Below are 27,502 nucleotides of genomic sequence, written 5' to 3' on the forward strand. Positions count from 1 at the left end.
TGCTCTGTCACTCTTGAAAATGTGCCGGGAACTTCGGAACCTCAAGGAAGGCTTCATTGAAGGCAGTGGAGAAACCACACAATCAGGAGAGCTATTGTCCCTCGTCCTCTGCTGTTGGAGGCCTTCGAGGTCTTCATCCCACCCATTTTCTTTCTCAGCTGGTTTGACTTATTGTAACAGAGCAGTCGCCCCTCAGGCAGAAGAAAGTCAGTTTACACAATCTGAGGTTGGGAGCTTGGCTGAGAAGGCAGTGGTTAAAGCACTGTCACCAAACCTCTGATAACCCTGTGGCATTGAGGAGCAGTGATGTTACAGGCCATGAGGTTGCCATGGGAACGCCTAAATGCGTGTTGTGCAGACAGTTTACTCCCCAAACTGAGTCTTAGTAGATGTCCGCATTTGGATGGCGGTTTTGTTACTTTCGGAGAAGGCAATGGCAACCCACTCCAGTACTCTTGCCTGGAAAATCCCATGAGCGGAGGAGCCTGGTAGGCTGCAGTCCATGGGGTCGCGAAGAGTCGGACACGACTGAGCGACCGCTTCGCTTTCGCTTTGTTACTTTCAATTGAAAACTCTCTACTGGTGGTTTAAACAATGTTAATTTACTGTTAACTTATATGAACAAAAAACTCCAAAGCCTGGCTGCTCTGAAGGTGGTTCCCATGTCTCAGTTGTGTCAAGCTCTTTCTTCCCTTGTTTTTGTACTTCAGCTCTTGGCCTCATGTTTGCAAAATGGCTGCCCAGATCTGGGCGTTGCATCCTCATGCAGTGATGTTCAGGGGAAAGAAGCAGTGCTTCTGCTTCTCTCCTTTTTGTGAAGAGGAAAGGGTTTTCCAGAACCTTAAGCAGACATTTCCTCAAGTCCCATCAAAACTGGGTCTTACATCTACCCTTAGCTGCAAGGGAAGTTGGGAAATGGAGACTATCTGACTTTTTCGGTCTCGAAATGTCAGGAGCTGGTACAGACGTGGGAGAAGGGAGACTGCGAATGGCTGTGGGTGTGTAGCCAGCAGCGGCTGCTCTATAAGCGAATTTATTTCCTGTTTCTGGTCGTAGCTGCATCAACTGCCTTATCCAGGCGGCCACTCTAAAAATCCTTGGCATCATCCCAGACTTGTCCCTCTTGCTTCCACACCCACGTGTCATCTAGTCCTATCGGTTCCACCTTCACAGTCGCTGTGCCATCTGCCTTGTGTGTTAGTTGCTCAGTTGTGTCCTTCTCTTTGCAACCCCAAGGACTGTAGCTGGCCAGGTTCCTCTGTCCCTGGGATTCTCTCGGCAGGAATACTGGAGTGGGTTGCCATTCCCTTCTCCAGGAGATCTTCCCCAACCCAGGGATCGAACCTGGGTCTCCCTTATGGCAGGTGGATTCTTTACCGTCTGTGCCACCAGGGAAGCCATCTGCTCTCTGCTCTGCCCTTTCTCAACCCATGCATTGTGCTGGTCTAGACAGCATAAGGGTTGCCATCCTGGTCTCCCCATGACCTGGTCCTTTCCTCACAGCAGTCTGTCTCTCCTCCTCTCCACAGAAGTGTCATCCTCACAGAGTAGGTTTATCTCTGATCATGTTACTTCTACTGTGAAACCAAAAGCTGCCTTAGGACCAGGCCGTGTCTTGACTGAATATCTGACCCACTTAGCAGTGCTTATCAAGGTCCGTTGAGTGAATGAATAGACGTATTGACATGCTGAGTATTTACTCTCACAAAACACATCCTCTTCTTACTAATCTAGTATCGGATAACAGAACTTTATTCTTGGTTTTGGAATAAGAATGTGTTCTTTTTTTTTCCTTTACTTCTAATGAGGAACCCAAAGCTTTGGATTAACTGTCATTCTCTGGTCTTCTGAAACTGTGCTCAATGGTTGGAATCTGTTAGATAACCATGTGAGTTTCCTGACCTACAGCTTTTTTTTTTTGTTTTGCCCATATTGTTGATTTGTTACCTTGACCTCTTGTCTTTGGCATGTTTTTAATAGAGAATATTCCCTGTTTTCTCTGGCTGATCACACATGATGAGCCTTGCCTGTCATGTTCTGCTTCCTTCAAAGTCCACATGAGAGAGTGCAGTGCCCAGAGGTTTACCTCTTTTCCTCTAGAAGAGCAACAGAAGAGAGAGCACCATTCACATTAGCTAAGGGAAAGATGTCTCCGTTAAGAAATTGATTTTGCTTTGACTCCCATTGAATGATCTCGATTTACCTTAGTCTCGGGGCTGGATTGGCTCCTCTGTGGGCGTCCCCTCTGCCGTGAGGTGAGGGGTGCTCGCTGGTGTGACCAGCTGACCGCAAGATGAGCCACGGAGCACGGGCATGGGATGAATTCAGTAGAAGGACTTCTCGCACTTTGCTTTGGTTTCTCTTCACAGCACTTGAACTGAAGACCTTTTCCAGCCCAGACACACTGTTTCCTACTTCCTTTACTTGCCTTGCTTTTTTTTTTCTGTAGCAATAGCAAAAACATAACTCAATTTTTGCACTAATGCTCATTCTCTTGTCTTCCTTTTCAGTGTGACAGCGACAGTGACCAGGAAGAGAAGGTAGGCCCCTCTCATCCCCCCACTGTGGGCACAGCAGGCAGCATCGTGAACATCGGGGTCTCCCTCACACACTGGGAGGTGGGGTGCCAGCTTCATGCTGACAGCACGTCTCTTCTGCAAAGACGGGCTGTAGTCACACACAGTGGCATTTCCTATGATGAGAAAGAAATCTTTCATTTGTGAGGCCCACTTTTAAAAAATACGCCCTTGAATGAAGCGTATATATGACACTACGTTTTTCACTTTATAGAAGATTTTAAAAGAGGAAATTGTTTATTTTAATAGCCATCTGATTTTTCTGGTTTTATCCTTGATTGGAACGTTAAACCTGCTAATATGCATTTGTTATGTCGTTCCTGCATTTCTGTTACTGACCCATATGCTTCTTCCTGCTTTTCTGTACATATTGGCCTTCTTGATAGAAATGTTAATGGTTTACTCCTATGAGTTTTGGTTTATGTTAATGGTTTATTCCTGTTCCTCATGCGGGTGGGGGGAGAGGTGGGCCAGGGCTGTCAGGTAGGAACCGCCCTCTTCTGGTCCTGGGGGATGGTCAGGTGGGAGGGTGCTTCTTCCAGCAGGTACACGCTCTGTTCCGAGGCTGATGGCCACCAGCCTCTATGTAGCCAGTTCCACGCGGACCAAGACAAGGAGCTGGGTTTGGGGGCTTCCAGAAGATCGGATCACAATCTGGTAAAGTGTGCATTCTGCGGCCCGAGCCAAAGGGATTGTCTGTCTGTTCCGTTTCTCTTTCTAGCTGTGCCAGCCCTCTGACCAAATTTCTTTCCAATGTCATTGCCGCTCTATGCATTTCGAAAATAGTTAACCTGAATATCATGGTTTCTATATTGCTTGGCACCAAAAGGAATGTACCCATCCTCCCCTCATCCCCAGTCTCTGGGTCTGTCCTGCCCAGCTGGCTTTCCTGAGCTCTTCTCCCCGACTCTCACCTCTGACGTGCTGGCAGGTTTTACTCAGAATCCTGTGGTTAATATTTAGTGGGATCTTTCCATGGAGCCCAGCATTTTCCCCCTCCTTCTCTGCTGCCAGCCTCCAAGAGAGATCTAAAGGCCCTTGTTCTGTGCTGTCGTTAATTTGAATTCAGCATATGCAGCCCGTTATAAAATGCGAGACATCATCATTTGAGCAGGTCAAGCATATTCAGATGAAGACAAATGGTGCTTATTTGATTTCCTTAAAATCAGGAAATGAAAAAAGTGCTCTCTGGAGAAATCATGTTCTGCCTGACTTGGATGATAGACCAGTGCGTGTCCCCAGATAAGAACAGGCTCTCGCCTTGAGGTTTTTATCTCTGAAGGACGGCTAGGACTGTCAGCTTGCTGACATGTGCATTATCCATGTCATTTTAAACAAAGTGACCTATGGAAGGGTGCGCCGTGCTGTGACACGGTAATGGGCTGTTGGATGACAGTGGAAGTGCGCACTGAAAAGGGGGCTGTGGGTTAGTCTTTTGTTTAGCTGACAAGTAGGCGCTTCCTTCCTCCAGCCCCCGGGGAGTCCTAACTCCTTGGAAGTCATTCCCCCACCGTGTCTCTGGCAGCCAGTGTGCAGTGGGTGCCTGAGGCATGTGGGCAACAGTGGGCATTTGGTGATCAAGTAAGCCCGCTGGCCCCCAAGCCATCCTGGCCACATCCTATCCACAGGGCAGTCTCGTTCTATCAGGCCTGGGGACCCAGGGAGAGTCTGGCACTTCTGGCTGCCCCAGGAGATCTTTGCCAGGTGACAGTAGATCTCACTTTCCAAGTGGGTGGCCCTTTCCAAGGGGACGAGGCTTCCTTGGGGTGGCACTGCCAAGCACACGTTCCTGCTTTATAAGGCAGAGTGAATTCAGGAAGTGTCCCAGTCTCCAGCAGTGGCAGAAGGTGGCAAGGCATCAGTTTTGTGTTCCATGAAGGTGTCTGGATGAACAGTCTCAGCCTTGACTGTGCTTCTGAATGCCCCTGGAACTGCATTAGTCCCAGACGCCCGGGCCGTGTCTCAGGCAGGTACCTCAGACTCTGGTGGTAGCTAGCACCCCTTGTCTACAAGATCACTAACTATTACTGTTGAGAATTATCAGCGCTGCCTGCAGTTTCCAGAGGCATCTGGGGGCCCAGGTGTTTCCTGCATCCTGGGAGCACCCCAGCTACTGCTTTGCTGTGTCCCTGAGTCTCTGCCGCTCAGGGGTCCATCTCCGAGTGTGGGAAGCAGCGAAGTGTCAGCCCCGGGAATGGGTGAGAAGGTGTAGCCAGCGCCCATGGCTCTTGAGTTTGGTGTGATTTCGGGACAATGAAGGGGAGAATAGGAGATGTCCATGGGCAAGTCCACGGGAGGGGTGACAGTGGGCACAGAGGGCCGTTGGGAGTGGTCAGTCGTTTGGAAAGGGCGGAATTCCTGCCTCGCCTCCCCAGCCACTTTCCCTGTGGACGACAGTGGCCCCACAGGTCCTCGTCTCCTTCCCCAGGGGCTCCTCCATTCCCAGCCTCTCCCCTGTCTCTCCCAGCCTTGTCGCCCGGCGTTCCTCCAGGGGGCCCGGCAGGAGCCATCGAGACTGTAATTGCCGTCGTGCCTGCTTGGCCCCGTTGTAGTTAAGACTGTCAAGGCTTCCTCTTTTGCACTGAGACTGTCTGGTGTTTATCACTGACTTTAACACCATCCTCCCAGGCTTCTGTTCTGCACCAGGGTCTGGGCCCCTGTCGGCCTCCGCCTTGCCAGAGCCTCTTGCTGCCCGCTCGGAGCCCCAGAGCTCACAGGGGCTGCCTCCTGTGCTCTTCAGAGGACTCGCATTCGAATCTGAATTGCTAACAGCGGCAGAGATGCCACTCAGTGTCCTGGGATCCTTTCAGCAGCCCCACCAGGGAGGCTGTCGGAGGCAAAAGTGAGACTTGTAGGGGACCCACTGGGATTTCTCTCCGGAAGACCTGTCATTCTCTAACTCCGTAGGGATCTGCAGAGCCGGCGGTCTAAAATTAGGGTACCGTATTTCACACAGCTGACTGAATTAAGATAAACTCTGCTTTCCTCTGATACGAAGCTATAATTTATAAAATGATACCCTTACTAATTAATGTGGAAGTGACTGAGAAGAGGGCTAGAAAGCAGAGCTTTCCATAAATGCCGGAGACAGTCTCATACGTGGAGAAGGCTTGACGGGACACCGAGCACAGCATCCCTTGGCGCCCCCACTCCACCCACCAGCTGTGAGAATACATTTCACATTAATGTCAGCGGCCCAGAGGACTTCTGTGAAGAGTAGAAACAGGGTGGGGGACTAGAGAAGGCTGGGAATGCTGCATCTTAGGTTGGGGATTGTTCTTTGCAGTTAGTGTAGAGAAAAGAGGCAGCACTTGGCACCTTAATCACCGAAATTAAGCAATTATTCCAGTCCCCCACCTGAAATGAATTGGTATAACGGGAACAAAGAGGCAACAGGCATATTTCCCCATGTTTGGCCTGTATTTTCTCTTGTTTCCTCTCTTTCTCTCCTACTGGCAGCAGCCCATTGTGCTGAGAAACACTCCCAGTTTGGTTGTGAAATCTAAGTGGAGATGGAAAGTGATTCTCCTTCCATTCACCCGCTTCCTGTGTGTTCTGTGGGCCACATGAACGAGCTGGTTGGAAGGGGTAGTACTCAGTGGTCATGCGCTTGGGCCGCCGAGTCTGATGGCCTGGGGTTGTTCCTGACTGTCCCTCACAGCTCCGGAGCCATGGGCAAGCCTCGATCCTCTCATCTGCCAAATGGGAATAACAATGGCTCCTACCTCGAGCTGGTTAAACTGGCTCCATGCCTGGTCTGTGCTCTGTAAATGTCAACTTTCATTAGTTTTCTGTGGAGTCGAGTGAGGGAGAATCACTTGGGGAAGGAAGAAGGCAATCCTTCTCTTCCGAAAGCTCAGGGTCTGCCAGAGAACATGCCAGAGGATAAAGGTGTGAGTTTCTTTTTCCGCTGGAACCCGAGGCCCAGCCTTATTCCCCTCAGTCACTTCTTCCTGACACAGGCTGAATGGAAGTGTTGTGAAATTTGAAAGGGTCCCCAGACAATGATTATTAAATTCCTTACCCCAATCATCAGTCTTTCCTCTCAGCACAGTCTGAGCAGAGAGCAAGCATGCCATCCTGGAGGGAGCAGAGGGTGATGGAGTGGGTGGCCCAGCCCACAAGCCAAACACTGTCAGTCTCCAGATGCCCATTGCAGCAGGGAGGGTCTGCTGAGGTCCATGGGGGCGGGGGCCGCGGCATCCATATTTTTTAGAAAGCTTCTTGGTACTTTTTATACAACTGGTTTTGAGAACTACTGCCTTATAACAAATGTCCAAAAGAAGCATTTACTTTCTTCTTGGTTAATGCTCTTAACGTTTGACAGCTCAGGAGAAAGGCGAAAGCAACAGGGGTGGTGTGTGTGTCCACGCACCCATGCGCTCGTGTTTGCAGATGTGTAGTGCCTGGTGCACGCAGAACACACACACGCAACGTCTTCGTAGGTGTGAACCATTCTCCTGTCCTCGTGAAGCTTTTAGCACGACTTCTGCTCGCAGTTTCCCCTCCCTGGGTTTTTAACGACAGGAATGATCTCCTCGACAAGGTTGCTGGGTCCCTGGACTTGCTCACCAGCACCCAGGACCGCCGTCTGGGATACTGGCTAGCGGCCAATGCAGAACCCCGGATTTCCCGTGTCAGCTCCTCCCCCCTTTAAGATACACACACTTTTTGGTGCATTCTAACTTTTAGATTCAAGCTATACGTGTTGTGTTTGATCATTTTGTATTCACTTATGCAGTTTCTAAGAAAAGCAGCTAGAAAGGCTTGTGTTCCTAACTCAGCACAAACCACATGCCTGACTTGGCTCCCTGGAAGGGCGGAGAAATTGCTGAGATGTCAAATGAAAGATGGGATGTGTGGCTTGTGCTTATGGTGGAAAAGCCCCATCCCTTGATGGACCACATTTCACACTTGGTAAAAATTCCGTGCCCTCAGCAACATTCTGGAAACCCAGGAGGCATTCTCGATTGTTACTTGTAGAACCTCCTTCCTTGGTTTTGAAATAGGATGTATTCTGATCAGGAGACAACTTAAAGATGCCGTCCTACTTTGCAGGAAAAGAAAGGAATTTTCTCCTCCTTTCTGGTTTTATAGCAGCAAAGCACACAGTCATGGCCCAGGAGAAGAGTAGGGACTCGGGTACTCATCTTTATATCCCCAATGTTCAGTCATGATCATTGTTTTGCTAGATTTGCATTCCCTTTCCTGGATACTCATCTCTCAATGGAAGGGATAAATGAAACTACTTCACAAAACTCAGAAAACTGGTGCTGTTACCTGAGTGCACCTCATGTCAATCCCAAGGTGTGTTTTCTGGGCTCTCTTCCCCAGCCCTCCATATTTCTTGTATAATTTTATTTTTTCATAGGATATTTCTGAGTCATTTATAAATTTCCTCCTTTATTTGGAAAATTTCTGCAGCTCTTGTTGAGTGATGCCCATCAATTCAACCTCCAAGATTAAGTCTGGGTCAAAATGACACTAGGTGGTTCTTCCAACATCACCGTGTTTCCATCTGGCTTAATTCCTTCCTGTCCTTCCAAAATTCCTATTGATAGATCCTTGGATTTAATCTCTGCTGCAAATTATTTTAAATCCCGAGTTTCATTAAATTCTTCTCTGCCTCATATCATTGCATTTCTGTACCAGAGCAAAACTTGCTTCACTCACACTGAATGTGTATGTAGACTATCTGTTCATATACCTGAAAAACCCCAGAGGATTTATATATGGGTTAATATATATGCATATTTATATATGCACATATTCTTTATTAAATATAAATCAAATGAATACTCAAATTATTGGAAATTGGTCTGTCATCTTCAGCTAAACTCTTATTTCTTAGACTGAATAGTGACTGGCATGGGTTCTAGATATTCCCTGGTTCTCGTGGGCAGGTAATGGAGAAGGATACTTGGAAGACCTGACTTCTAATTTCTAACCAACCAAGTGTGTGGCCCTGGGTAAATTGCCTAATGTTGCTGAACCTTAGTTTTGTCATCCATAATGTGAGGCTGAGTTCAGTGGTGTGGCTCTGAATATCGTGTTTTTCTGTATAGTTAGTTACCTAGGCCCCAGCAACACAGCAGACCCAGAGGGAAATGTACATGAAAGTATTTTCTCTTTGCCAAGGAATAAGGAAGATTATGTAAAATTTTTCTCCATTCTTTCACCTCTCTCAAATTCCTAACAGGAAATAAACATAGTGTGGACACATCCATGTTGACACTTTCAAGAAACTAAAGGAAACTTATGAGCCTGATGTCTGCACAGGGTCATTACCTGTTTGTTGGTTCTTTCATTAGGTCGTTCATATCAACTCACTTATTTTTTTTTTAATTTTGTTGTTTTCTGTCAAGCCTCAACATGAATCAGCTATAGGTATACATATATCCCCTCCCTTTTGAACCTCCCTCCCATCTCCCTCCCCATCCAGCTTACTTATTTTTTATGCAAGTACCTACTGATGAACCAGCTTGGACTTGACAGAGTCACGTGACTCTGTCGTCATGCACTTGTCAGTAGGCAGCAGGTAGTTTATCTTGTTCCTCAATTACCCTAATTATTTAGGAGAGCCTGGGAGCGAGTGGAAAGCTAGTTGACATAGTACCTTTCAAGGACTCGATGGTTAACAATGAGAATCATTTGACCTATTAAAGGAATTCTTTGGGAGAGATCCAGAATTGAATACGTGATTCTACATTGCCAGAGTAAAGATCAACTGTTTTCCCTTAGAATGAACCATTGGCTTGGGTTTTATGGCTCAGCTGAAGGGACTGTTGCAAAGCCAAGGAGGAATTAGGTGGAGGTGATGGCTTTCAGTCTCATGAAATGTACCATGAATCCTGAGCCACCTAAGAGTCAGGGAGGTCCTAAGCAGAGGCATTAGTACTGGTGATCCTTAATCTGGTGGCTTGTCAGTGAGTATAGACTGGGTTGTTCTTTGGTTGTCAGGAGAGTCTATCTTGGTCTCTATTTGGGTTGGAGAATGTTTGTCCTCAGTAAAGAGGTAGGCATCTCTTTGCGGTCATGCACATGTATGTTTGTATATAGGCGTGAGTGTCTTAGTTAATCCCCCTTTGGCAACTTCTAGATGGTGACATATGATGATGGGTAATGGAATCACTCCTTGCAACCTTGCCATATCTAGATGTGATAAAGATAATAAAATCTCTGTATTAGGATACTTTCATAATTAGCCAAACTTCATACTTTCAGAAGTCCCAAATTAAGTGCATGGATATTATCCTTTCCTCTTTTTTTTTTTTTCTCCAAAGTTAAAACTGGGAAGGTCAAGTTGGCCTACATCTGAAGCTTTCCCCCGTTGGTTCTCAGGGTTGTGTTGAGAAGTACTGGCTATCAGATCAGATCAGATCAGTCGCTCAGTCGTGTCCGACTCTTTGCGACCCCATGAATCACAGCACACCAGGCCTCCCTGTCCATCACCAACTCCTGGAGTTCACTCAGACTCACGTCCATCGAGTCAGTGATGCCATCCAGCCATCTCATCCTCTGTCATCCCCTTCTCCTCTTGCCCCCAATCCCTCCCAGCATCAGAGTCTTTTCCAGTGAGTCAACTCTTCGCATGAGGTGGCCAAAGTACTGGAGTTTCAGCTTTAGCATCATTCCTTCCAAAGAAATCCCAGAGCTGATCTCCTTCACAATGGACTGGTTGGATCTTCTTGCAGTCCAAGGGACTCTCAAGAGTCTTCTCCAACACCACAGTTCAAAAGCATCAATTCTTCAGCGCTCAGCCTTCTTCACAGTCCAACTCTCACATCCGTACATGACCACAGGAAAAACCATAGCCTTGACTAGACGAACCTTTGTTGGCAAAGTAATGTCTCTGCTTTGAATATGCTATCTAGGTTGGTCATAACTTTCCTTCCAAGGAGTAAGCATCTTTTAATTTCATGGCTGCAGTCAGATAATACCCCCAGTTACTTGAAGAGTAAGCAGAGTAGCTTTCTCTAGTGCTGTTCAATCCCAGGCATGGTTCATTGTTGATTATATGCATGTTTACTGAGACAGTGAAATGGAGCATTTGAAGTAAGGACTGAGCAGGAACCCCTGGGACTGGTGGTTGTGGTGCCCAGAGCATTCACTTTGGGCTTCATCTTTCTTCTTTGGGACTCTTAATGACTTTTCAACTCTCTAATTTCTTGGCCAAAAAAAAAAGGAAGATACTACAATTTATTAGGGGGAGTAAACAAATGAGATTAGGATCCATTTTTTCAGTCGCTCAGCCGTGTCCAACTCTTTGTGATCCCATGGACTGCAGCACGCCAGGCTTCCCTGTCCTTGACCATTTCCCGGTGTTTGCACAAACTCATGTCCATTGATTGAGTTGATGATGCCATCCAACCATTTCATCTCCTGTCTCCCCCTTCTTCTCCTGCCCTCACTCGTTCCCAGCATCAGGGTCTTTTCCAGTGAGTCTGCTCTCTGTGTTTGGTGGCCAAAGTAGGGTCAATAATAATAGGTAAGTAATAAGATGAAACAGTGTTTCACGCTGTAGAGAACATTGTGTCATTCAAAACACTTTTACATGTGTCATTTTATTGTGGGGATCTGTGTGTATCCTTAGCTGCTACACTGTTTATCACCTTTGGTGAGCCAAAGTCAATGATCAGTCCTTTCAAGGACTATCTTCCCAAGCATATGTCATTTTACAAATAAAGAAAATGAAACTTAAGAGCTGAAAAGTGATAGAGCTGAGATATGAGCTGTCTTAAGATTCCAGGCTCTGGGCTCTTTCCCCCTGTATACAAAAATGAGTTGGGAAATGCCCATAGGTATTTAAGAATCTTTGCTACCTTCTTCTCTGTGCTGCACCCTCCAAGAGACCTGGATTGTACCTACCCATCCACCCACAAACCTTCCAGCGTCTAAAAGCTGAAATTGTCATGTTCAGACATGACAATTGCTCGATGACATGGAGGAAACACAACTTGGGTCCTCTGACAACTGAGATGTACAAGCTCTTCTGAAATGTGACTTTATTTCTTTAACCTGGGAAGCAATTGTCCAAGGTAAGAAGGCAAGGGCTACAGGTATATGTTTTCACTCATACAGGTGAGTGGCCATGTCAGCCCAGGGTTCACCATGAGTAATGAGGTGGAGGCTCACACCCCGCAGACTAAGCACATTTGGTCAAGGTGCTCAGTCTTCTTTTAGTGTCTGTGTGTAAACAATACCTTCTTAAATCATCTACTCCTAGCAGGTACCCCACGTCTAGTAGTGTCTGACATTTGGTAGATGATCTATAAATATTAGTTCTATAACTGGAAGTTGCTCTGTTGATTATCTGAGTCACAAAAGGGGAAAAGGTCTCGTCCTGGTCACCCAGGCAGGTGGGGAATTACTGGACCTTCCGGTCCCAAGCCGCTCGCATCTCATGTGGTCTCTCCAGACTGCTTTCTTCCTGTGGCCAGCATACAGGGGAACAGACCATGCACTGCACCCCGCAGAGCAGCTTCACTTGGTGTCATCTGCCCCTTCAAGAACCCTCTAGACACTGACTCCCCCACCCCTGCAGGGCATCTTGGGGTCCATCAAGCCCAAACAGCACTTTCCTTGTCAGATGGCAAGTGCTGCTCGGGGTGTTCCTGCAGCGCAGTGGTCAGTATCTGAAGCAGCCGTGTCTGTGTTAAAGATTATGTATTTGCCACTAAGGGGAGAATATAGTGTTTATCGGCTGGAGTGCGTGCCGGCAGAGCTGATTACAGCGCAGCACTCTGTCAGCCAATGATTTGTCCTGTCCTTTATCATCTGTGTCACTCAGCAGTGTGCTGGCCAAGGGGACGGATCGCCCCCTTCCCTTTTTTATTTTTTTGTACCCATTTCGTGTAGAAAATTTGTATTTACTTTGGGAGTGTAATTTGTTCCTCATGGATAATGTGACCCTGAGCGGAGCTGGATCATGGGTTAGTTGAAGTGATATTTTCCGCTAATGGTAGTCGTACATCATTGCTGTCAGCTCGGGTTAGGAGGCAAGCACATTACAGCTCCATTTTACCTCTGCAGGCATCTGGGATTATTTGCCATAACCGAGTATGACATGACCGCGCTACAGAGTGCATTAAAATTTTACTGGCTTCTCAGGCAAGTTCCCCGGCTCCAGTGTGTGCTGCAGGCGGGCAGTCTGAGGAGGGAGTCCAGGGGCCCTGGCTTTCCACACTGAGGCCCGGCGGGGAGGGGACGCGGGCTAAGCAGGGGCTGCTCCCCTCGTGCCCCGAGAAGGAAGCCGGGGAAAGAATTACAGGGAGCCAGCCTGCAGGTGTGTGTGTGTCTGGGAACATCCCCAGCTGGCAGGGGACAGGCTGCCTCATGCCTCCAGGGGCTGAGCGCAGTGCCCCCTGCACTCAGCTCTCTCTCTCTGCGATGCCTACCCCCGGGCGTAGGTCCGCAGCAATTCCTTCTCTGAGCAGGGCCCAGGGTCCTACTCGACAGGCCCCGCCAAGCCTCAGGCTGATCGTTACTGTTCTCATCTGCCTGTGTTCGGACAGAAGGAAGGAAATCTGGGTCCTCGTGTGGCAGAATCCACGTGCATCCACGCAGCAGCCTAGCGCTCTAATAAACCCAGGTAGAAATGTTGGTCAGGACGCTCTACACATTATTTCATAGTCTCCACACCAGCCCCCCAGAGTGTAGGCACAATCAACCCCGTTTTACTTAAAAGGAAACAGAGGATGGAAGAGGTAAATTACCTTGTGTCCTAATGGTAGCAGGGGTGGGATTCTTACCTTTTATTCAGATCTCATTGACTTCGTATTTTATAAGATATCTAGTGTTGCATGTTATACAGAGATAGTATACTAGATAACTATGAATTTGAGCAAACTCCGGGAGATAGCGAAGGATGTGGGGAGCCTGGCGTGTTGCAGTCCATGGGGTTGCAAAGAGTCAGACACTACTTAGTGACTGAACAACAATAACAAAAAAAAGTTACTTGAATCGTGTGTTTATGTCCTTTACATGGACTGAGTTGTGTAATCCACATTGTAGCCCTACCTGGTAAGTGCTAATGTTATCCCCAATTTACAGACAAGGAAACTGAGTCATGGGGAGCTTATGTAATAAGCGCAAATGTAATCTTATGTAATAAGCCTTATGTAATCTTGTACCAGTTGGTGGTTTTAAAGCCAGGTTGTCTTGCTCCTAATGCGACATTATTCACCACCAAGCTTTCCCTCCTGCCACATTCCAATAAGCCTGAGGACTGACAGGAAAAGACCAGGGAGAACAGTAGTATGTTGGACTAAAAGGAAATGTTCAAATGGCATTTTATCCCTTTCAGTTGTAACTCCAACATCCAACAAAATATTGCTTGAAAAAGATGCTCTGTGATGAGCGTTAATTGAGTAATAAGCCCCCATTTGCTGTTAGTACATCAGTTGCATGCAAATGGTGCTTCTAAGGTGCTTGAAAACATCGATTTTGTTAGCTAAGCAGTCACTTAGGCAAAATGCCTCATTCTTTTAATATATTAGCATCATCTCTCTTGTTGGAAAGGCTTACAGGACCGTCTAGGCAATGAGTGGGATCCAGATCAGGGCCCAGTTTGTCAGCCAGAGTTGTGCGTGCGTACTAAGTCTCTTCCATCGTGTCCAACTCTTTGCAACAGTATGGACCATAGCCCTCCAGGCTCCTCTGTCCATGGGATTCTACAGGCAAGAATACTGGAGTGGATTGCAATTTCCTTCTCCAACGGCTCTTCCCCACCCAGGGACTGAACCCACGTCTCTTATATCTCCTGCATCATGTCATCACAAGCTTCACATCAGTGGGTCCTGAGTGCTAGACCAGAATGTTCACTCATGCCTGCACGCGTGGACATTGTCTTTGTTCTGCTACCGAATGACCTCTCTTTGCATCTCTAGCCCCATCATCCCTCTCCCAGAGCTTGAGATATTCCCCATCCTGGGCAGAGTGGCTCAACTGCTGTTCCCCTTGGCTAGTATACGTGGTCAGGTCATCAGTTCCTGAACTTGTTCAATAAGCCGCACATGAAACGAGTTATACCTTGTACCCTCAAGGCAGTTTTTTTTAATGCTGCAACGGAAGAGCCATAGATAAGCATGGCTTCTCTCATTGAGAAATTTGAAATTAAGTTAGCGCCCTAAGAACTGTGCTCCCTGGCCCGCTCCCCTCCTTGGGCTCCCTCGCAGGCGCGTTGATCCTCCTGCTGAATGGCAGGAGGTCCAGGGAACTGACCTGATTTTTCTCCTCTGGCCTTAGATCCAATCACTCAAGTAGTACAGGTGAAAAACAAAAATATTGATCCAGTCATTGAAAAGCAATTATCCCTCTCAGATGGTCTGTTTGGAATGCAGCAATAATTTCAAGTAACGTATTCCCCAGAGACAGCAGGACAGCGTAAGTGGACTACCTGCTTAGTTAACCCAGAGCAGCCTCGCTGCATCCTGAACCTCTAATGATGAGCAGTTAGACCCTCTGTAAGAAGAGTAGACACTGGAAAAAAATGCAGTTTACTCAATCAATTACATAGGACTTATTCATTGTACAAAAGATCCCTCAACCTTTTATAACTAAAGGAAGTATGTGATTTGCACATTTTAGAGACTTTCTTGAAAACTCCTATAAGAGCCTTCATGAAACCATGGGGTCATTTTAAAGCTCTTAACATTTAACAACTTTGACAGTATTTATGTTAGCAGGGTTTTGTTCTGTTTTTAAGATTTGTTTAGCTTCAAATAACAAGTTAAATTCAAACTGAAAAATAGAAGAATGTGTAGCCTTCTGGAATATAAGTGTCGAGATAACCAAGCCATCAGAAGGGCAGAGCTGTGAAGCTGGATTTGAGTTGTGCAGAACAAGGAGTTGAGTGCCCTCCTTGTCTCGGCTCTGTTTCTTTCTGTCTGTCCACTTTATTCTTTTTTCTTAAAGATTTATTTATTTTTTATTGATTTACTTTTTAGGTTGCATGGGGTCTTCGTTGCCACCACGGGCTTTCTATCGTTGCATAGAGCAGGGGCTACTCTCCATTGCACAGCGTGGGCCTAAGCAAGCAGGCTCAGTAGTTGTGGCACGTGGGCTCAGTTTCTCCATGGGATGTGGGACATTCCCGGAGCAGGGATTGAACCTGTGTCCCCTGCACTGGCAGGTGGATTCTTAACCACTGGACCACCTGGGAAGCCCATATCCACTTTAGTCTTGATTGTGGAAATTATTTTCTCCTGTGGTAGAAATCACGCACTGTCCTTCTGAGCTCTACACCTTTCAGCTTCAGCCGGTGGAAAAGAGACTGCCTGCTTTTCCACTGCAGTTCCTAAAATCCATGGAAAGGATTCTGATTGGGTCAGCCTGGGTTTCCCTGGTGGCTCAGTGGTAAAGAATCCACCTGCCATTGCGAGAGATGCAGATTCAATCCATGGGTTGGGAAGATCCCCTCGAGAAGGAGATGGCAACCCACTCCAGATATTCTTGCCTGGTAAATCCCATGGACAGAGGAGCCTGGTGGGCTGCAGTCCATGGGGTGGCAAAGAGTCAGACACAACAGCAACTAAACAACAGGTTACATCCTGGGAAGCAGGTTCTCTGGAAAGGACTGTGGATCGGCCAAGCTGTGGGTAGAAAGACAGGGCCGTGTTGTACAAAGGTGTTCTGGAGGTAGCTCTGTATGGAATAGGTAGAGGACCCAGAAAGTGGAAGTTTGGCAGACAATGATGTGTCTATGAAGCGCACTCTGACCTCCCTGCCAGGTGAGTCAGGTACTCACAGGTACTTCTTGCCAGCCGCCAAAGCAGCCTTGATCTTCATCCAAAGTTAACACTTAGTATTGATCGCAGGGTCTGAAATATGAATATATGTTTTCCTTTATATACAATACTTGCCTAAATTTTCACAGAATTATCTTGAGTGCCATGCACAGATTGGGTCTCTCTTGCTTAAATTAAACTATTAAGGGGCTTCCATGGTGGTCCAGTGGTTAAGACTCAATGCTACCACTGCAGTGGGGCATGGGTTTGATCCCTGGTCGGGAAACTTAAGAATTTACATGCCTCTTGGCATGGCCAAAAAAAAAAAGTAACTTAAAAAATAAAAGCAGAAGATAAAAATGTTAAAGAATACTAAGCTATTAAAAGTTATAGAGGGGCACAGGATTTTCGAGAGTAAGAATTCATGAGTACACCTATTCAGAACAGTCCAGAATTCATTCATGCTGTTGACACAGTAGGTGATGACAGCCCCATGATAGACACAAAGGTCTTTGAAGTCACTGAGATGCCAGTTAGTAAATTATTTATCCAGGGTACAAAATGTAACTTACTTGTCCAAAGGAATTACGCCATCCCAGAGTACCTAGCTTGTGTCCAGTGTCTTGTGTCCATCTTAAGTTATAACAGGTGGCCTTGCCAAAATGACTTTCCTAAGTCATTAGGAAGTTGAGAAACTCAGCCACAGCATTTACACTCACAGTTCATTCAACAGACTTAGGCTTCCCTATGTGCTGAGCCATGCACTGCTCTGGGCACTAGGAATGGAGCAATGATGAAGACATAACAAGCCTTCAGACAGAAGGTCTAATTGAAGAGAAAACCGAGGTAGCTTGATGAATTATTAACCTGCACCCCCGCCCCCAGCCCAGTGTATGCTGAGGAATGGCGCACAGGCTGAACCCTGCTATCTGGGATAAGAGGTATTCGACTTAGATCTTGCTGAAACACGTGGATGTGAATGATTGCTAGGCAGCAAGAGTCCTGCAAGTAATAGGCAAATGGGGATATTACTTTCAAAAAATGAAGAGATGTGACAATCTTAGTGTATGGAGAAACACTAATAATGGAGCAAGGTTCATGGTGGGGATGGGGGGGGCATGTGACTGTAAATGTGGGTTTATATAAACAGCTCCGTATAAACAGACCTTGTAGGGCAAGATACAGAGTTCTTAGACTTGGTTCAGATGGGAGCCCACTGGGTACCATGCGTGTAGGTGAATGACACGTCAGATTTGACTTTCTGGAAGAGAATTAATCCTGGTAGTGGTGGAAGGATGAGGTGGAAGAAGGATGATGACCGAAGAGATTGTTGTCATCATCACTGGCTGGATGAGAGGCCATTGGGATCTCAACTAAAGTGGTGGAAAAGGGAGGAGTTAGATTTTGGAGGCATTTCTGAAGTGGAACTGACATGATTTTGTGACCCCTGGAATGTGGGGGTCGGGTTTCAAGTAAGGCTGACTGGGTGGGCATTGATGATACCATGAATGGGAGGCTGAGAATGGGGGGAATACGGGCTTCTAAGGTGGCACTAGAGAATCCACCTGCCAGTGCAGCAAACTCGAGAGATGGAATTCCATCCCTGGGACAGTCCCCTGGGGTTGGGAATGGCAACCCTCTCCAGCGTTCTTGCCTGGAAAGTTGCATGGACAGAGGAGCCTGGTGGGATACAGCCCTTGGGGCTGCAAAGAGTCGGACACGACTGAGCAACTGAGCACATACGTACATAATAGGGGAGAGAGAGAGTGTGAGCCCAGGGAGTGGCTGGCAGGAACCTCCGCTGCATGGGTTGAAGAGACTGTGCACATTTATGGTACAGGAGCGAGCCCAACTGCAGGATGGTGCCTGGGAGCCCAAGAACCATCTGGGTTTCGGAGACAGTTGGAGCAGTGGGAGTGAGCGGGAGCCCAGCCAGAGCGCCGGGAGTTCGTCTGCATCTAATCTAGGAATCAACACATGTGGTGATGGTAACCATTCAGAACAAAGTGACGGTATATTAATCCTAGCAACTGATGTTTGTGTGGGTTTTTTAAATGATATACTGAATGACTTTTTTCTGTTGTTGTTATGGCAAAACACACGTAACAGAATTTCTCGTCTTAGCCATTTTTTAAGCGTACGTTTCAGGAATGTTTGGTACATTCACATTGTCGTGTGACCTGTCTGGTTTTTTTGTGCCAAATGTGTTAAACCACCAAACGGTAGGTCATTTAAACCTCATAACCAACACCCCTGGGGAAAGAATGTTTAGTCTTCATTTTACAAAGGAGGGACTTGGAACAAGGGAGGAACTGAGGCAAAACCTAACGCTTTGGTGACAATACATCCACGCCTTCTCTCATCAGTATAGAAGTTACACCACGTCATCGCTGGTGACAGTACTTACCATCTAACTTCTGTGGACCCAGCAGCAAGCAACTCACTTGTATCCTCAGATTCCAGAGTTTTCTGTAAGAAAGCCAGAGAAAACAGATTCATCAGTACCATTTTTACCTATTTGCAGGGCAGAAATGGAGACACCGATGTAGAGAACAGATTTGTGGACACCGTGGGGAAGGAGAGGGTGGGATGAATTGGGAGACTAGCCCTAACATATACACGCTACCATGGTAGAATAGATAGCTGGTGAGAGGCTGCTGTATATAGCACAGGGAGCTCAGCTCGGTGCTCAGTGATGACCTAGAGGGGTGGGATGGGGTGGGAGGTGAGAGGAGGCTCAGGAGAGGGGTGATATATGTATACAGATAGCTGATTCACTTTGTTGTACAGCAGAAACTAACATAATATTGTAAAGCAATTATATTCCAATTTAAAAAAGAAAACCAGAGCAGACTCATCATAGAAGCTTCCATGCTCTGGTCTGTAGGTGAGAGGGGCTGATTCACCATCCTAGGACACTCAGGGTTAGCCAGTCTTGAAGACCCTTGGTTCACAGCAGTCCCACCTGGGGCCACCCATCAGGGTCTGGCTGGCCTGGCCTGGTGGAAGTGGAGGACTCTTAAAGACTAGCGCCCGCACCCCCGCCCCCCCGCCCCGCCCCCTGTCCCCCTCTGCCACACACACAGGCACAGGGAGCCATCTGCTTTGGGCTGCCTCAGGAGGGCTTTAGACAGGAAGTGAGGGAGGGGGCTGCTTCCAGTGGCTCAAGATAAGGAAAGGGAACCAGATACAACTAGCAGAACCGTTTTACCCCTTTCCTTCCTTCACGCCGATCTCCCCAGAATCTGAAAGAAGACTGTGTAGAAAGAGGAGAGCTGGGTATCCCACCATTCTCCTCATTCTCTTTTCTTAAAGTAAAATCATCAGCCTCTAAAAACTCAGCTGGAAACCAGCTCCTCAGACTTCTCCAATTGTCTGGAAGGTCACTGCTAAGGCAGGGTTGGCCCTGGGAGCAGCACAGAGTGAGGGCTCCTGAGCTCAGGACCCCCGGACTCTAGCACATGGAGCATCTTGACCTTCAAGACCAGCTTCAGCCGCTAAGTGACCGCTTGTGTGATAGGTATGCAGACCCCCAGAGAGCCCACCGGAGGTAGCAGTTGCCACCTAAATTCTATCATGAAAATGATCCTTTAAGAAAGTGGTGTCTGAAAGGTTTTGGGTTTGAGGGATTTTCTTTTTTTTACTTTTTCATTTTGAAATAATTTTAGACTTACAAAAAAATAGTGTAGGAAGCTCCCATATACCCTTCACCCAGCTTCTCCTAATACTATATCTTTTAAAACCAGAGTACAGATACTTAAGGCTTTCATGGTGGCTCATTGGTAAAGAATCTGCCTGCCAATACAGGAGACTCGATTTTGATCCCTGGGTTGGGAAGATCCCCTGAGGAAGGAAATGGCAACCCTCTTAAGTACTCTTGCCAGGAGAATCCCATGGACAGAGGAGCCTGGTGGGCTACAGTCCCTGGGATCACAAAGAATCAGACGTGACTGAGTAACTAAAAAACAACAGATATTTAAATCAGAAAATTAACCTTCATATAATACTGTTAGCTAAATCTACAGACCTTTATTCAGAGTTCACGTGTTTCCCCAACTGTGTCCTTTTTCTGGTCCTGGGGTTCATCTAGGACCCCACACTACATATAGTTGCCGGAAGTTTTCTTTGCCTCCTTCTGTCTGGGAAAGTTGCTCAGTGTTTCTTTGTCTTTCATAACTGTGACATTTTTCAAGAGTCCAGACAGGTTATTTTGTGGCCATCCATCCTTTGATTTGGGTCTGTCTGATTTTTTTTTCTATTTTTTAATTGTAGTAAAATTGCTTGACGATGTTATGTTAGTTTCTGCTGTACAGTGAAGTGAATCAGCTATATGTACACATATATTCCTCCCTCTTGGGCCTCCCTCCCCACACCCATCCCACCCCTCTAGGTCATTATAGAGCACTGATGTTTTCTTTTGATTAGATTGAGGTTATGCCATCTTGGCAGGAAAAATCTTGGACGCGATGGCCCCTTCTCGGTGCATCACATCAGGGGCTCATGACGTCTTCCTGCTGGTCGTGGGGATGCCACGTGGATCACTCAGTTAAAGTAACGCCCACCAGGTTCCTCACTGTAAGGTTACTATTGTTTTCCTTTCAGAGTAATTAGGATCTTGTGGGGAGATATTTTGAGACTATGCAAAATACCTGTTTCTCACCAAACTGTCAACCACAGTTTCAGTGCTCATCTGTGATTCTTAACCTCAGTAGATAGACTCTGGTCTTTGCCTGATGGTAAGACATGTGCTTTTAAACTGGTTGAGCTCTTCATGATAGCTAGCCTGTGGTATAAACAGTGGGAACTGTGTAGTCTGCAGGCCAGGCCATGTCTCCAAGAGGTGTGGTCCTGAGGGGCCCTGTGGAGGTCAGGCAGCCTGAGGTCCAGAAAGTAGAAGGACGGAGGAGATGCCTGGAAAGGTAGGGGTGGTTCCAGTCCCATCAGGACAGGCTGTGTGACTTGACCTTGAGAAATTTACTTAATGCCTCTGAGCTGCTGCTGTTCTTTTTGTTTTGTTTGTTTTGTTTTTTAATCTGAATACAAAACACGTAGAATGATATGGCCTGTAATAAATAATCAGTGAATTTCAGTCTCTTCCACACAGTTACCCCTACCACTGCTCCCCCAACCCTGCCGTCCCTGCCAAAAACCAAAACAAAGCCCTGACACACGTTAGCATTGAATCCCTTACAGACAAGTCTGTCTAGTCCTCAGAAGCAGATCTCTTAAGAAATGGGACGTCAAATAAGTAAGTCCTGAAGAAGCAGATCAGAGAGACATGAATCTTGGCTATGTCATCAGTCAGTGAAATTTGGAAAGAGGGGCCCTGCAGAGAGAGATTCAACAGGAAGAACAGACTTTAAACAGGAAGTCACTAAGCCGTTGGAGGAGCAGGAGGTACCCCAAGGAGCAAGTAATGGGCCCCAAGCAAAGACTGATGGCAGAGGCAGCTTTAATAATCAAGAAGATTTCATCTCTCTATCTGTTTGCTTTTGAGAAGGCTTTTAAGTACATTTCCGCTGATTTTGCTCCTATTGTACAGAGTAGGATTTTTAAAAGTCTGTTCCCCAACTTTCAGGGCCCTTCTCTCCCTCCCCACGTCCTCCCTGTCTTGGACTCCCAACTCCAAGTGATGTCCTTCTGTCTTTCCTTTCTTTCTTTGGTGGTGCCAGGTCTTAGTTGCAGCATGTGGAGTCATGTTGCCTGACCAGGGATTGAGTCTGGGCCCCCTGCATTGGGAGCTCGGAGTCTTAGCCACTGGACGCCCAGGGAAGTCCAAGGGATGTTTACATTATTGCTAACTCAGAGCCTCACGTGTGATGTGTGCCGAGGAGCTGCTACCTCAGCAGTCCCCGCGCGTGTTCAGAGTGCACCATGTGCTCTCAGGCCGAGGGCACCGTGGAACCTGCCTGCCAGGGCGGCTGCTCCACGAATGTGGGCGTCAGACGTGCTGCACGTACTCGCTGCCCTAGACACGCGATGGGGATTTTAATGGTAGCTGTGCTCTCTGAAAGGTGGCAGCACCAGGCTCGAGGAGACTGGAATCAGGGAGACTTGCCAGCGTCTGAGGGTTTCTAGAAGTCTCTCTCACGGTCAGAAAGGGAGCAGCCCCTGTGTCAGTCCTCGGAGTGTGGCCAAGAGATGGAAATGCGTTGTGTTTGGTTGTAGTAACAGGATGCCTGTCAGTGGCTTTGAGAGCGTATTTGTTTCCTGTGGCTGCTATAACAAACCACGAACTTGGTGGCTTAAAACAGCAGGAACTTCTCTTTCAGTTCTAGGGGCTAGAAGTTCCATGTCCTGTCCACTGGGCCAAAATCAAGGCTCCGTTAGGGCTGTACCCACCACCAGAGGCCGTAGAGGAGACTGCCCTGTGCCTCTGCCGTCCTCTTGTGGCTGTTGGCCTGCCTCTGCGTGTGGCCGCCTCACTCCAGCCTCCGCTCCTGTCTTCACATGGCTTTCCCCTCTCGTGTGCGACTGGTCTCTGCCTCCTTCTTATAAGGGCACTTGGCATGGCACTTAGGGCCACCCTGATGATAATCTGAGACAGTCTCCGCATCTTGAGGTCTTTAACTGAGTCACGTAAGCAAAGACCTTTTTTCTTTTAACCTATTCTTTTTTTTTAATTAATCAATTTATTTTAATTGGAGGATAATTACTGTCCAGTGTTGTGGTGGTTTTTGCCATATATCAGCATGAATCAGCCACAGGTATACATGCGTCCCCCGCCTCCCACCTCCCTCCCCACCCCAGCCCTCTGGGTTGGCCCAGAGCACTGGCTTTGGGTGTCCTGCTTCAAGCATCGGAACTCACCCTGGTTGTGTATTTTACATGTGGTAATGTACACGTTTCAATGCTCTTCTTTCAAATCATCCTACCCTCACCTTCTCCCACTGAGTCCAAAACTCTATTCTTTACCTCTGTGTCTCCTTTGCTGCCCTGCATGTAGGATTGTCAGTACCATCTTACTAAATTCCATATATATACATTAATATACAATATTTGTCTTTTTTTCTGACTTACTTCACTCTCTATAATAGGCTCCAGGTTCATCCACCTCATTAGACTGACTCAAATGTGTTCTTTTTTAAAGCTGAGTAATATTCCATTGTGTACTACAATTCCTTATCTCTTCATCTGCCGATGAACACCTAGGTTGCTTCCATGTCCTGGCTCTTGTAAATAGTGCTGCAATGAACATTGGGGTTCATGTAAAGACCTTTTTCTTACAAGGCAGCATTCGTGGGTCCTTGCAAAACATACAGAAGGCAGGCAGGAAGGAAGCAGGTGATCAGGGGCCTTTTATGTCTCTGTGGCTGAAACAATCCAGTCCAGGGACAAAGGCAAAAACAGGAATCTGGCGAAAAGGGCCTGGATTTCCCCAGTTCAGCATGACGGTCCCTGGGCGTTCTGCTGCCTTAAGAGTTCTGTTAGCGAGAGAGGAGTGGGAGAAACAGCTTCTGGGTAAGCACAAAACAGCGACAGCCACAGAGGATGTGGGTGTCCCGACCTTCTGATGTGGTCAGATTGCAAAATCTGAATGGGTATCTACCCTCTAGTTCTGTTAAGTTCACACCGTCCTAATTTCTCTGTTTAAACCTTCTCAGCTCAGTCAAACAGTAAATGACCGTAGTTGTTGAGTTTCTAACTCTCTGCCCATCTCTGGGATCCACTGATGAGGAAAGTGAGCTTAAGGCTGACACTCAGAAGGCCTAGAATTCATGTCTGACTGCTGGTGTGACTTAGAAGTCACTGGAGCACTCTAGACCCTCAGTGGAACGGTTCCCTACCAAGGCTGTGGTGAAGAGATGAAATGCGTTTACAGGACTTCCTGACATGATAGTTGGTGTTACTGCTATCCGCGTTAAGTGGAGCCCACTGGCACCTCCCAGCTCCCACCAGGTTTAGGGGGTTGGAGCCCTTGTTGAACCACACCCCCTCAGGCACGCCCACCATGACGCTCAGACTTGTTCCGTGCGCTGGTTGTTGTCATTTGTTATCTTCAAGTTTTGACTAGGAAGGCAAGTTGCCTTTGGTGCTGATGTTGGCACTGCTCTCACTACATCCCTGAGTATAATTCCAGGAGCAAGTGGAGAGTATCAGGGGCGTTCTGGGCACTAGAAAGTTCCCGTCACATCTGGACCATGGGGAGAGGGCAAGCTCCTGAACCTGCACTTGGTTTGCACTCACGCTCGCGGTTAGGCCTGGCCACCCTGTCCCTGGTGGTCTTGGTCCTGGACGTGCGGGTGGTAATGCCAAGGACCAGAGAGGAGGAGCAGAGGTGCTCTTAGCACCTGTGCCAGTCCTGGCTCTTTGGTCTGATCAAACTCAAGCCCAGGTGGCGGCCTGCAGAGCAGATGAAGAAATGTAACACCTGGGCAGGTGGCCAGAAAGGAATGTGTGGAGGGAGGGTCCCCACCTGACTGTGCACCACGGTCATCCCTGGTGCTGTGCATGGTGGCATGGGGAGAACGGGCGGAACATTTGACAGTCTGGGGACTCTGATCCCAAAGTTCCCAGGTGGAGTGCAGGAACCTTCTGTATTTCCAGAAGGGCGCTCAAGGCTTCGAATACACACACAGTAAGCCAAGCAGAGACCCAAATTTCTAGAAAGAACCGTGAGCTTGGGGTCAGGAAAACCTGCGTCTGGTGACAGCTTTGTTACTCACCTCACGCACTCTCAACTCCAGCAGCCTTAGATTTCAAGCTGGCCTGGTACCTGCCTCCCTGGGGTGTTGGAAGCATGAGTAAGACACGCGAACAAGTCATGAGCACTTCAACAAAACCGCGACGTCTGTACTTCCCCATGAAGCCCTCAGCCAGCCTGGCTCACTTGCTTCAGCTTTGGTGTCCCCACCAACCACTTGCCACCAAGTCCGTCCTCACTGAAGATTTACATAGCCCATGGCCAAATTGTTATTTTAATTAACAAGCACTCCTAAAGGCTTTTACTCTTATTTTGGTTAAAGAGAACTCGTAATTAAAGGAAGTATACTTCTTATCCTTGACAAATCGTTGTGAATTCTTGTGGCACTCCCTGTGATAACATCTATCCAGATGAATGTGTTTGCCTTTAATGCAAGTGTCATGTATAATTTGGGAGAAATTCTATTGTCATTGAGCGTTAATGACTGCCCACTTTCTGTAAAGTGCTCAGAGACACCAGCAGCAGCCGGATTTGTAAACCACAGAGAGAAGATGGGAGAACTGGGCAAAGAGGCAGGAACTGCTGCCCGGACAAGGGGCAAGGGGGTCGGGCAGACCCCTCCTGCGGGGAGGGCAGGACAGCGATGCTTCCGGAGGCAGGTCTCCACCCCCAGGCCTGGAACACTCGCAGCTGGAGATACCCACACAGCCCGGCCCTCTGCCTTAACTTCGACCACGCTCTTGACCTCTCCTCCAGGCTGCAGCTGCCGTGGATGTCTGTTTTGACCGTGGTTTCACCTGGCCGCACACATCGGCTGAGGGCCCTGGGAGCCTGAAGTGTGATACGCTTAGAGCCCTGCAGCCCCACTGCCCAGCCCTGTCCCTCTGCAGCCCACCCTGGAGGAGAAGGCTGCCCAAGAGGCCTGGCAGGTGCCGCTGCAGAAGTTGGCTCCTGGGCAGCTGTTACGTCATGCCTGTTTGTTAACACTCTCAGTTTTCTTCAAATGACTCATCCAGAAAGGAGTGGGGTCAGGGGGTGAGCAGAGCTGTTTGGGGTGAAGACACAGCGTGTGTCCGCTTACAGCGGGCACCGCGGGCTGCAAACTGCAACAGCTGGAGGCCTGGGTCTGGCCTCTGAGCCATGTGATTGCACCTCAGTGTCCTCATCTGTAAAAGGGGTCGTTTTCCGCATCTGACAGATCCGTCTTTTTAACTGGGAGGAAGTGTTGTGTCCACGTGTGGAGCTTAGTAGTTACCACCTTAATGTCAGGAAGTCGTGACAATGAGTGTTTCTCTTTGCTTTGTGTCCCCACCTCAGCCTGTGCTCCCAGGGCTTGGAGGTGGGCCTTTCTGCCCGAGGAGGGGCAGCTCTGAGCACAGGACCGGGGAGCCCAGTCACAGAACCACACAGAAGCAGCTCTGACCTCCTGGTCCACATCCTGGAACAGTTAACACACAGTGAGCTGAGAGTCGCTTCTGTTGTTGTGAGGAAGAGGTGTCTGGATACCTAGTTTTTCCTGCGGTGGGTGGACCTGACCATGGGTAGATCTGCCGTGATGGGTGACATGCTGGCTGGTCCGTCTCGTGTGTCACTTACAGAGATGCAGGTGCGTGATTTCAGCAGACTCAGATTCCCGTTAGAGATGCACGACGCAGGTTTTCCTGAACTCTGTTTAATCTTTCTCCGATGATTAAAAAGCCTTTCAGAATCATCAGTGTTTCTGTGGGAGCGGCCCTTTTTGTTGCATCCCAAGTCTAAGAAGCGGTGGAGAGCAGAGAGCCCGGCTGGGAGCACCCCTGGACTCGCCATGCCGGCCTCTCAGTTCCCCAGGGCCCTAAGGCCGCACTGCTCACGTTTCCAAGAGACCGAGAGGAGCCGAGGAAAGACTGAGCACAGACAAGTCTGAAGGGCGTCTCAACTGTCCTGTCGAGGGCCGCTGCCTGTGAACACAAGCCCTGGAGCCCAGGCTCACCGGAGCCCTGCCCCTTCCGGGGGCCGCCCTCCTGTGGGGACCCAGGCCCGGGGCGCCCGCAGCAGCCCTTCAGTTCGCAGTGCGGTGATTTCCTCTGTCTCGTGATTTAACCTGCCCACATCGCTGAACCTCTACATTACACGTCTGTGTCAGGACGTCAGAAGAAACGAGAAGCCTCCTTGAAACAGCAACCTCTATTTCACGCTAAGAATGTCTTCTTAGCCCACCCCCCACCACCGGCCCCCACTCCTTCTGTACATTTTTGAGATTTTTAGCATGGTCTCTCTCCAGGATGAAGAATACCCTCCTCCATGACCCCAGCCTCTTGTCAGATGATAGATGAAATCTTTTCTTAAGCTGACTCCCTTGTCTATTATGTTTTCGAAATTCAAGGTTTCTCTTAGATTCTTGGCGGGCTGCCAAGTGGCCGGCCTTTGTGAGTAGGTGAATTGCTCTTCTCTTCGGCTCCTTAAACAGGAAGTAGTTGTTTTTAGGGTGAAAGGAAGGGGAGGCGTCTGTCCACCTCCCTCCTCGGGCTTTGTTGAGGTGGCCAGGCAGTTGGTGGAAATTTACTTCTTTGCTC

The 27,502-nt window shown here is 48.0% G+C and overlaps 1 protein-coding gene across 1 annotated transcript in view; it reads left to right on the top strand.

Moving 5' to 3' along the window:
• Positions 1-27,502, top strand: part of AUTS2 (activator of transcription and developmental regulator AUTS2) — a 1,212,191-nt gene that overhangs the window by 847,268 nt on the left and 337,421 nt on the right. Inside the window, 1 exon segment of the mRNA XM_070363017.1 lies at positions 2,511-2,540. Coding sequence (XP_070219118.1) covers positions 2,511-2,540 — 30 coding nt within the window.

Source organism: Bos mutus, chromosome 25 (assembly GCF_027580195.1).
Source record: "Bos mutus isolate GX-2022 chromosome 25, NWIPB_WYAK_1.1, whole genome shotgun sequence".
Taxonomy (NCBI): domain Eukaryota; kingdom Metazoa; phylum Chordata; class Mammalia; order Artiodactyla; family Bovidae; genus Bos; species Bos mutus.